Source organism: Rasamsonia emersonii, assembly GCF_000968595.1.
Source record: "Rasamsonia emersonii CBS 393.64 chromosome Unknown ctg1118621760475, whole genome shotgun sequence".
In the NCBI taxonomy this organism is placed as follows: Eukaryota; Fungi; Ascomycota; class Eurotiomycetes; order Eurotiales; family Trichocomaceae; genus Rasamsonia; species Rasamsonia emersonii.
The window spans coordinates 69-10,794 of NW_013562975.1; the positions used below are offsets into that span (position 1 = coordinate 69).

At 54.1% G+C, this 10,726-nt stretch overlaps 5 protein-coding genes across 5 annotated transcripts; 3 read left to right on the forward strand and 2 right to left on the reverse strand.

Annotated features, from left to right (window-relative positions):
* Positions 1-528: 528 nt before the first annotated feature.
* Positions 529-1,228, forward strand: T310_6924 (uncharacterized protein; the record flags this gene model as incomplete). The annotated part of the gene is made up of 4 exons (XM_013470260.1): positions 529-531; positions 634-666; positions 783-891; positions 957-1,228. The coding sequence occupies 4 exons, from the start codon at positions 529-531 to the stop codon at positions 1,226-1,228; spliced, it is 417 nt and encodes a 138-aa protein (XP_013325714.1).
* A 163-nt stretch (positions 1,229-1,391) lies between these two features.
* On the forward strand, positions 1,392-2,156 carry T310_6925 (uncharacterized protein; the record flags this gene model as incomplete). Its single annotated transcript, XM_013470261.1, has 1 exon — positions 1,392-2,156. One exon carries the CDS (start codon positions 1,392-1,394, stop codon positions 2,154-2,156), a length of 765 nt encoding a protein of 254 aa, XP_013325715.1.
* Positions 2,157-3,523: 1,367 nt separating this feature from the next.
* On the forward strand, positions 3,524-5,335 carry T310_6926 (Beta-N-acetylhexosaminidase; the record flags this gene model as incomplete). The annotated part of the gene is made up of 1 exon (XM_013470262.1): positions 3,524-5,335. One exon carries the CDS (start codon positions 3,524-3,526, stop codon positions 5,333-5,335), a length of 1,812 nt encoding a protein of 603 aa, XP_013325716.1.
* A 379-nt stretch (positions 5,336-5,714) lies between these two features.
* On the reverse strand, positions 5,715-7,771 carry T310_6927 (Peroxisomal targeting receptor pex5; the record flags this gene model as incomplete). The annotated part of the gene is made up of 2 exons (XM_013470263.1): positions 5,715-7,532; positions 7,601-7,771. The coding sequence occupies 2 exons, from the start codon at positions 7,769-7,771 to the stop codon at positions 5,715-5,717; spliced, it is 1,989 nt and encodes a 662-aa protein (XP_013325717.1).
* A 1,077-nt stretch (positions 7,772-8,848) lies between these two features.
* On the reverse strand, positions 8,849-10,517 carry T310_6928 (Nucleic acid-binding protein; the record flags this gene model as incomplete). Its single annotated transcript, XM_013470264.1, has 6 exons — positions 8,849-9,308; positions 9,405-9,544; positions 9,592-10,060; positions 10,394-10,398; positions 10,436-10,461; positions 10,511-10,517. 6 exons carry the CDS (start codon positions 10,515-10,517, stop codon positions 8,849-8,851), a joined length of 1,107 nt encoding a protein of 368 aa, XP_013325718.1.
* Between the last annotated feature and the right edge of the window lie 209 nt (positions 10,518-10,726).

Consider the following 10,726-nt stretch of genomic DNA (forward strand, 5'->3'; position numbering starts at 1 on the left):
GACCTTCTCAATCGCGATGATGACGAATAAAAGTGAAGAAAAAGCTCCAATGTCTCAGATTTCCTCGAATTTGTTTCTCCACAGGGAAAGAGATATGAACAGGACAACAAGCCATCGTTGTCAGACCGCTGGATTGTGTGGAGGACTCCACTAAAGAGTTTATTTTGTTGGGTTGAAACTGGCTCTTAGTTCTATTTTCGGTCATTGAGGAATATCTGATTGGTCATTCAATCTCAGAGGATGTCTTGATACCTTCTAACACAATTTTGTATGCTGTTGAGGTGATGTTGTGTGTTATGCAATGCCCTGCGTCAGTTACCATATGAGGGATTTAAATGTCTGTCAATATTGTCATGACAGTCACGTTGAAGGGCGTTCTGAATCCTGGATGTTGATTTGCCTGCTGTATCAGCTTCTAGACTGTACTAGCAGAATGGATTCAGATTTATTATCCTAGCCAATGTCATCACACGGAATTGCCAAAAGTGGTATGCAGAGGTATAGGGCGTACATGAATACTTTCCCGATATGGTAATCCGCCTGATGCCCAGACGGCGTGATTGTTGCAGTGTAATTGGCAGACCGGTGGAATGATAAAATCTAGAATGAGAATACCGAGGTAAACTTCTGCAGGTGAATGAAAGTCATGATGCTTTCTTGAGGCTGGTGTGGCGAAGGCCGTGGCTCATCGGGTCTGATTTCCACATCCGGGGACGTGGCAACGGCTCTGCTAAGAATAACTGATGATGAGCGTGCGAACCATAGACCTTTTTTTTTTCTAGATAACAAGGTTATCGGCATCGCCACGCCTTGACGAGCTTCTCGGCCTGCCATTGCTGACCGACTGTCCTTTCCTCCGAGACATCCATCCTGGCCGAGATAAGCCGATTCGTCTGTCATCTGACTTTACCAGAAAAGAAAATAAAAAAAATAAATGACTTGCTTACTGATTCTAGGCAGATACCAAACCGCTCTTCCAGCTGAGTCATTGCTATTTTTACGCGTGTCGAGTCGAGTCGACTGTGGCTGGCCTGACGACGTGACGTGCAGAATGTTTCCATCTCGAGTTAATCCCCCTCAGCCCTACGGTGCCATCGCATCGCATCTTGCGGACGCCATCCGAGCCGTATCCATGGAATGCGTGAGGCCATTCTATTGGCATTACGAGATGGGTTCCAGTCTTCAGGCCTCCGGTCTCACCCGTTGTCACTCGATGTCCCCAGAATAGAACCCTAACTGCAGGGACGGCGGTCTATAAAGTCTGCTGATCCGGATCGTCGTGGGTTTTCTTTCTCCGTCAATTGCTTGCAGATCATCTCCATCTCTCTACATAAACTCGGCCACGTGATCCATACTCATCTAATCTATAACCATCTATCATCCTGTCTATCATGCACTCCACTGTCCTCTTCCTGGGGGCCCTGCTCGGGTCTGCCCTGGCCCTCCCTCAGCATCCCACTGCGCCGCTGAAGACCGGGGCTTCTTCCAAGCACACGCCTTCTCAGACTCCGCCGTCTCCGCCGCTGGCCACAGGAACTCTGGTGCCTCCTAACGGTAGCAACCCGTCCCCGCCTGGTGGAGAGACGACAACGATCATCGAGACCATCACCAAGACCTCCTTCGTGCCCTGCTCGACGCCTGTCACCACCCACCGCGGTACGACCTACTACAGCACCTGGCTGACTACGTCCTTGTACACGACCACCACCCACTACACCACCAGCGTCCCTGCTGCCAGTGCCACGCCCACGCCCGCTTCCGGCGGTGCTGGCATCGGGCCTGGTGGAGTCTGCCCACCGGCTCCAACGGTGACGGTCACAGTGACGCCTGGCGTCGGCGATGGTGAACACTGCGAGAAGTGCCAGACCATCACCTACGTCAACATCTACGGCGTGACGACCACCATTATCGTGCCTCCTCCTCCTCCTCCTCCTACCACGTCGCCTTACGACGGCCACGGCCACGGCCACAGCCACACAACGACGACGAAGACGACTACTCCTGCTACGTCGACGCACTCTTCTCGTCCTTCTGGAACGGCGCCTATTGGCACTGGATCACGACCCAGCGGTACAGCACCCAGCGGTACAGGCACACGGTCCAGCAGGACAGGACACCCTGCTGGGACGGGCAGTGTCAAGCCGACTCACGGGTGAAAGGTGCTGTAATGACGATATCAAACTCATTTTCTAATATATAACAGAAGGGGGGTTGTCTTCGCCTGATTTTTGGACACTTTTTTTTTATTCATCCAAATTCACTAATTATCATTATTTATTACCTGGGGGCATACATCAGCGTCATACCTTCTCTTAATATTTTTTTTCTTTTCTCTTTTCTTCTTTTTATGCCCGATGTCATTCCTTCGTGGTCGATAATAGGGATTCTTCATAGACAGGACTGGTGTTTGTCTCAGGTCAGGTCCGGTCTGGTATATAGATGCAGCCGTGGGTATGAATAGATTATTCATTCTGGTATTGCATTTATATTGTGCTTGCTCCTACTGTTGATAAATTCATGATTCAGTTTAGGAAGACCTCTCGACTTACCTACCATATTTGTATTCCTCGATTTCTTTAAATTAATTCTTTTATCTCGTTATCACTTTCTGAATTGACCAATCAGGTCGTCTGCGGGGTAAGCTTCCAAGCCGAGCAGCCAATAGGATTTGTGCCATTCTGTGGCTTACTTCGCGATTCCATTTCCGTAGAACAGAACAGCCTCTAACAGAGTTCTAACAGCGTCTAGCAGACTCTAACAGCCTCTCTAACGCAAGACAGAAGGTGTCAAGGTGAGGCATGCCGCATTCCGGTTACCCTTGTCAGTGGTCCCTGCCAGGGGCCAGCCCATGCTTGGCTGCGGATGTAACCTTGGGGGCCAGACACATGGCAATCGACGATGCCACTGCAGCATGCCACGTCTTTATCTGGCTAATAGCGAGTATCAGCGATGAGAAACAGTATAAGTTATGAACTTGGTATTATGAACTTGGTGTGTACTGATATGACAAGCGATCAATAGAAGGATTGAAGGAATCGACGTTCTAGAAGCGCCAAAAAGGGGGCTGCTGGGCTGCTGGATCCGGGCTGAGTTAATCCTCCAGGAACGCCGCCATGGCCCGCGATCGACAGGGCTGTTGCCATGCGGGCTGCCATCTGGGCAGACTGGGCTGGTGAGTACTCTGCGTAATTTCGTTCCTGACTGTTGGTGATACTGCCTGTCGCCACGAGTCAGGGCCTGGCAGATGAACGCTCCAGCACTGTCCTCCGCTGTTACATCGATCGACGGGTGTCATGATCTGGAGATAAGCTGGCGAGATCGGTGGGGACGAGACCGGTCTTGTCTTGGTCGTGGCGAGTTATTTTATATAAACAGAGCAACTCCCACGCCGATCCCTCACCGCACTGCGGCCTCACTTAACCCCCCCCCCCCCAGGCCAGTCCCTTCGTTTTTCTTTTCCTCTCCCACTCTCGTCTGGCCTGATCGCTGACCAGAGTCGCTCGTTCGACCGTCGTCAGGCACGATGCGCATCCCCAACGCCCTGGCCGCCCTGGGCTGCCTGGCCTCGACCGTGGCTGCCGTGGCCGTCAACCCGCTGCCGGCGCCGCGGTCCATCAGCTGGGGCAATTCCGGCCCGCTGGAGTTTGCTGAGAACACTGTCCTGTACACCCCCTACAACCAGATCGTCTACGACGCCTGGAACCGCGCCCTCAAGACCATCATCACGCTGAAATGGGAGCCGGCCGCCGTCGAGAAGCCCATCGCCACCTACGAGCCCTTCCCCACGCCCGCTGCTGCCGCCGCCGCCGCCGCGTCCAACTCCAAGCGCTCGACGATCCAGCAGCTGCGCAGCGTGCAGCTGCACATCGACGACCTCAACGCCGACCTGCAGGCGGGCGTCGATGAGTCGTACACGATCGACATCTCGGGCAACTCGTCGACCATCGAGATCACGGCCAAGACCGTCTGGGGCGCGCTGCACGCCTTCACGACGCTGCAGCAGCTCGTCATCTCCGACGGCCACGGCAACCTGATCATCGAGCAGCCCGTCAGCATCCAGGATGCGCCGCTGTACCCCTGGCGCGGCGTCATGATCGACACGGGCCGCAACTTCATCTCGCCCGACAAGATCCGCGAGCAGATCGACGCCATGGCGCTGGCCAAGATGAACGTGCTGCACTGGCACCTCGACGACTCGCAGTCGTGGCCCGTCGAGATGCGCACGTACCCGCAGATGACCAAGGACGCCTACTCGCCGCGCTCCGTCTTCTCGCAAGACGACATCCGCGGCATCATCGCCTACGCGCGCGCCCGCGGCGTGCGGATCGTGCCCGAGGTCGACATGCCGGGCCACGCGGCCGCCGGCTGGAAGGAGGTCGACGCCAGCATCGTGTCGTGCGCCGACTCGTGGTGGTCCAACGACAACTGGGCGCTGCACACGGCCGTCGAGCCGACGCCGGGCCAGCTGGACATCATCAACAACGCGACGTACGAGGTGGTGCGGAATGTCTACTACGAGCTGTCCAGCATCTTCCCGGACGATTATTTTCATGTCGGCGGCGACGAGCTGCAGACCAACTGCTACAACTTCAGCAGCTACGTGATGGCCTGGCTGGCCGAGGATCCGTCGCGCACGTACGACGACCTGGTGCAGTACTGGGTCGACCACGCGTACCCCATCTTCCGCGGCGTCAAGCCTTCGCGCAAGCTGCTGGCGTGGGAGGACATTGTCAACTCGTCGCCGCACGCGCACAGCGTGCCCAAGGACACGCTGCTGCAGACGTGGAACAACGGCATCGCCAACATCCAGAACCTGACGGCGCAGGGCTACGACGTGATTGTGTCGTCGTCCGACTTTCTGTACCTCGACTGCGGCTACGGCGGCTTCGTCACCAACGACCCGCGCTACGACGTCCAGGCCAACCCGGACCCCAGCACGCCCAACTTCAACTACGGCGGCAACGGCGGCAGCTGGTGCGCGCCCTACAAGACCTGGCAGCGCATCTACGACTACGACTTCACCACCAACCTCACCGCGGCACAGGCGCAGCACGTCCAGGGCGCCATCGCCCCGCTGTGGTCCGAGCAGGTCGACGACGTCGTCGTCTCGTCCAAGATGTGGCCGCGCGCCGCCGCCCTGGCCGAGCTCGTCTGGTCCGGGAACCGCGACCCCAACACGGGGCTCAAGCGCACGACTGAAATGACACAGCGCATCCTCAACTTCCGCGAGTATCTCGTCGCCAACGGCGTGCAGGCTGCTCCGCTGGTCCCGCAGTACTGTCTCCAGCACCCGCACGCCTGCGACCTGTACTACAACCAGACTGTGATCCAGTAGTCGTCATCTACTTGTATGCATTGCATAAAGACAAACAGACAGATAACATGTTCCGTTCTTCTTCGTCTTCTTCTCTTCTTCTCTTCAATCGAACGTCGTTCTTGGATATCAGCTTATTTCTTGCCTATTTTCTCCCTGTAGATAGTTCAGCTTGCTCTGCTTCTATAGCTAATGTGATGAGAGAGTCTGGCATTGGACAGAGTACATTTCCTAGTAGCTACTAGTATATATATATATATGTAATGGTAATGATTGAGTAACGGTTCATGATATACATCATCGTATTATACTATACTATACGTGTCATTTACTATACCATCACCCATATCCTCCTAGACGACCAGTTCATAATCATGAACAATGCGACTAACTAAACAAGCTAGAAATCGAACTCCTTCCGGAATACATCCACATCCATCCCCGGAACCACCATATCCGCCAGGTCCCGCCGTCCCATCGACGTAAACACCCGTCGCAACGTGTCGTACAGGTTCGTGCTCTGGTTCTGGCTGATGTGGATCATCCGCTCCACGTCCGCGTCGCCGATCCCTTGCACCCCCTCGACGATCTCCCGCGCCCGCTCGCGCCCTTGCTGCTCCACCACCTTGTGCATCGCCAGCGCGCCCAGCAGGTGCTGCGCCGCCTCCGGGTAGCATCCGATGTTGATGCACGAGACTCCCAGGTTGTACCGCGCTCGCACAAAGTTCGGGTTGATTGTCAGCGCCTTCTCGTACGCCTCGATCGCCTCCTCCGATCGGCCCGAGTTGGCCAGTGTCGCCCCCAACCGGTTCCATAGCAGGTGCACCTGCCCTTGCTGGTTCGATGTGCCCGACTCGGTCGACGCCAGCGCCGCCGAGAAGCAGTCGACTGCTTTATCGTACTCCTCCGCGCAGTAGAACAGCACCCCCAGGCCGACCTGCACGTCCGGGTCCATGTGCTCCCCCGAAGGCGACAGCTGGGCCGCCTGGATAAACAGATCCGTCACCTTGTCGTGCAGCAGCTGCCGATCCGTGAACCCCACATCGCCGTCCTTCGAGAGATCCTTCGGGTCGATGATCTGCGGGTATTTCACTGACAGCCACCGCTCCAGCGTCCGGTACGCCGTCGAGTCGTACCCTTCGTTCGTGTACGACACGGCCAGCCCCATCAGGGCATCCAGATTGTTGGGGTCGAGTTTGAGCGCCTGCTCCAGGGCCCGAATCGCCGGGCTCTCCTTCTCGTTCTGCGCCTGCGCCGACCCCAGCATGACCCAGGCCTCCACGTGCTGTGGATCCTTCTGCACCGCGGCTTCGAACGCCAGTGCAGCCAGGGACAGATTGCCGCCCTCCCGCATGATCTTCATGCCCTCTTCGAACGGGTTGCTCACCGCGCGGAAAGCGTTGTCTTCCTCGAATATGTAGTCTCCCAGCTGAGGGTCGCGGAATCGCGTGTTGAGACTGTCAAACCCTTCCCACTCATTGAGCTCCCCCATGTGCAGGTTTTCTCCCTCCTTGAATTCCAAGTCTTGCTCCAGTTTTCTGGAAATGCTCGAAGTTTCAGCCTGGACTCTTTGCCAAACACGCTCAAAATCCTCAAATCTTTCCTCGTTTTTGGTGGTGTCACTGATGGGCACTGACCTGTCAAGCTCATTCAGTTCCTTCTCTATCGCCTCGTTGGCCTGGTCATCCAGCGCCTTTTGGTCCGCTGCGTCCATCTCCGCAAACTGTTTCTCCCAGTTCTGGTCGTCCAGTTCGACCATCCGCCCCTTGCCCTTATCCTGTGTCGTCGACTCGACGGGTCTCTGCGGCATGGACATGGGGCCTGCGTATGCCGGTCCCATCATACCCATGGGTCCCATGCCAGCCATGCCCATGTACCCCATCCCTATCGGTCTCTGGTAACTGTTCAGCAGAGGCGGAGTCGACGTCATGGGACTCGACGTCTGCGGCATCGCGGTCCGGTTCTGTTGCTGGAAGCGAGCAAACTCGGCGGGGGAAAAGCCGCCATTCCCATTGAATGCAGGGGCATTGGGACCCTTAAACGCGGCCTCCATACGAGCTTGTTCACCAGCCTCGAACTCTGCCGCCCAGCCAGGCGATCCCGTTCGAGGTGGTGCCGTCTGAAGATTCTCCATCTCTCTCCGCATCTGCTCCATGGCAAACGGCTGGGCGGGGCCTTGGGGCAACGGGCCGGACTGTTGTAAGAACTCGTCCATCATCTAAATTACAACAATCAGCATCAGATAGATTATATAAAGATCTATTGCAAATAATAGAGTTCTCCTACCTGATCCTGTCCTCCCACCATCCCTCTCGAGCGCATGCTCTCCTGCATGCCTCCGGGACCTCTCCCCACCAACCGGTCCCGTTGCAGAGACTTGTCATCTTGGACATGCTTGGTGAACTGCGTCAACGGGTTGCCGGCCGTGGAACACTCGGCGCCACCGAGGAACGACATGGTGAGTTGGCTCCGGGAGGGACCAGCGTCTGCGGTATGGCTGGCGTGATGCGTATGGAAATGTGCGTGAGTCTATATACAGAGTCGCATGGACGAAAGAAAGAAGAGGAGGAGGAGGAGTCTTGAATGGAAAGGTGTGATGTGATGAGGAGAGAGAGAGTGCGGAGAAGCAAACGAAACGAGGTCGGAGAATGGCGGGCCCTGCAGGGCTCTCAGATCGGTAATCCGTCGATGAAGGGCTCCGATGTGGGGTAAGATGAGGGCCCCGTTGGACAATTCAGCAAGTATTAATAAACTCACGTCCGTCTGTGGAGGACGCTAGAAGGGTTGCATACACAAGATAATAGAAGTGATACCTTATAAGTTAAGCAGCAACCAGGTAATCGATGTCCTTGGCCACGTCTCACGCTCGGCAACAGGAGTTGAGGTCGCCGGCTGGACCGAGGTATGCGCGGGGACGTCACGTGGCCGACGAAAGATTTATGCCTGAGGCATCAACAATGAGCTAGCCATACAAGGTATCTACAGGCTCTATCTCAAATTAAGCAGAAGCATAGCCTAACTTTTCTTCAAATCAATCGAGCAAAAACCTATCTATATATAAAGGCCTACAATAAAGTATAGTACTGTACATAATCCAAGCAAAATACCTGTTATGGTCATGTCCTGTCGTCAATTCCATCGCAGAAGAAAAAACAGGATTTGGCAACAAAAAAATTGACACAAAGGCCGTAATCGCGAAATTCCGGCAAAATGCATCGTCTATTATTATCCCATCCGTGTAGAAACCCAGTGTAAATATAATATAATACAGTCGACAAGAATTTCCCCTACAGAAATAGCAAAAAAAATAGTACTGTACTGTACAATGAACAACCCGACAGAAGCTGCGCCAGCTGGTTTCCCCTTCCATCAAAGAAGCAGACGATCAAATTCGCCGAGGCCGTTCGATATTCCAAATGTCGAGAATCCGCCGCAGCATCGGGAAGAAAGATCAAGGTGGTTCTGTCATATCAATGCCTTTTCCTCACTATAGGTCAGGTCAATGCTGCACATGTCCCGGACTAGTACGGTAAATTACTGAGGTTGCTTCTGCTGTTGCTGCTGGGCTGGTTGCTCTGACCCATATTCGAGATCGCGAGAACGGCCCTTGTTCGTGTGGCTGTAGTCCACATTCAGTTTCCGGCCGTAAGGGGCCTTGCGGTTGAGCACTTCGTACGCAGCCTGGGCACTGGGGATGTCCGTAAAATCCGCGTGGGCAAACCCCCTTGGCTGGCCGGTCCTGCGGTCGATGGCCACCCGCACATCAATGACGTTGCGGATGTCCCTGAAGAGCTCGTTGAGATCTCGATCCGTCATCTCCCACGGCAAGTTCCCGATATACAGCGTCTTGGAAGGCGTTGGGCTAACGCTGCCCATTTTGAGATTCGCCTGCGCGAACTGCACGACCACCCGGCGCCCTTCGAAAATCTGCATGTGCATTCCATCAATCGCACGCTTAGCGGCTTGGACGGAGTCAAACGCGACATAGCCGAACCTATAGAAAGGGATTAGAAAAAACCATCGTTTCATAGCGCAGAATAGTTTCCTTCCCCTTAGAAGTCGAAAGGATGATAGGATACGGGTCACTCACCCCTTGCTCAAACCGCGGCTATCATGAATGATCTTAGCGGACTCCACAACTCCATACTTGCTCATTTGGCGTTTCAGATCCTCGGCCGTCACATCAAAAAGAGGTTTCCAACATAAATTGTCTCCTTTGGCGACGGCGGGCTCCAGAAACGTCGTCTTCGCGTGTCCCCTCCCTGAGTACCATTCACTTGCGTTCCTGGTTCCGACGTGGATTCGACGCCGGATGCAGCTGCAACTTCCGCCTTCTCTGCGGTTTCATTTGTGTTTGCTGGGGAAGCCTGTTCAGTTGCAGTTTCGGTGCTCTTCGTAACTTCATTTACGGTTGTTTGCGAAGGCTGTTCCGTGGCAGCTTCGGCAGCAGACTCGACTGTCCGGGAATTCGACTGGTCCGCAGACGCTGGGATATCCTCCTTCTCAGTCTTTTCCTGTGTAGGTTCCTCCTCAGTCTTCTCCTGGGCGGATTCCTTCTCAGACTTCTCAGGAGTGGGTTCCTTCTGAACCGCGTCACTGTTCCATCGCCGCTGAAACGCAAGCCGGGGAGACGGGCGGGTCAATCGCAACGCCGAAGGAGTAACAGTGGCAATCGATCGTGGCTTCGCAAGAAAGGGTACTGAGGAAGACAACAGAAGGCGGCGAGCCGCCGGACGAAGGGAATACCTGCAATGGACGTGTTAGTTTGTGTAGCAATTTGCAGCATGTGACGGACTTGCATCTCTGTTGAGATAAAAAGCAAAGGAGGAAAAGAAATCTTATAAGGAAAAAGAAATCAATCAATTGTCGTAAATTGATTGATGAAAAGTACAGAATAGAAGAGAACGGACAACGATACAAGTCGTTTGCGATTGATGGGGATTCGAAGTACCATTGGACTCTTGAAGCTTAGGGAAAAAGTTCAACAACACCGGCTTATCGCGAACCTTCTGACAGGTCACGTGGGAGGGCCTATCAACACCAGTCTAAGAAAACAAAATGCAGTAGATTACAACATACGAGTACTGGTTTTAATCATAGATTGAGATTGAGAAGAGATACCATTTCAAAGAGCCCATCCTGTCGTCCTATCCCATATCACCCCAATTAGTCATTCAGAACCACAATCATACGTACCGTACATGCTATGACCCTCCCTCTAGTTAACAGTACAAATCCCACGACATGCTAAATCTTAACAACCACCCATAAACTTGGCACACCAACTAATGTACAAGCATTGAAGGTATTATCGTTTTGTATTCCCACATAAACCATGCCTCTCATGTTCCCATTTTCACATGTCATTGCGATCTCTCATATAGTACGCTCTTCTTTCTTTTTTTTATTCCC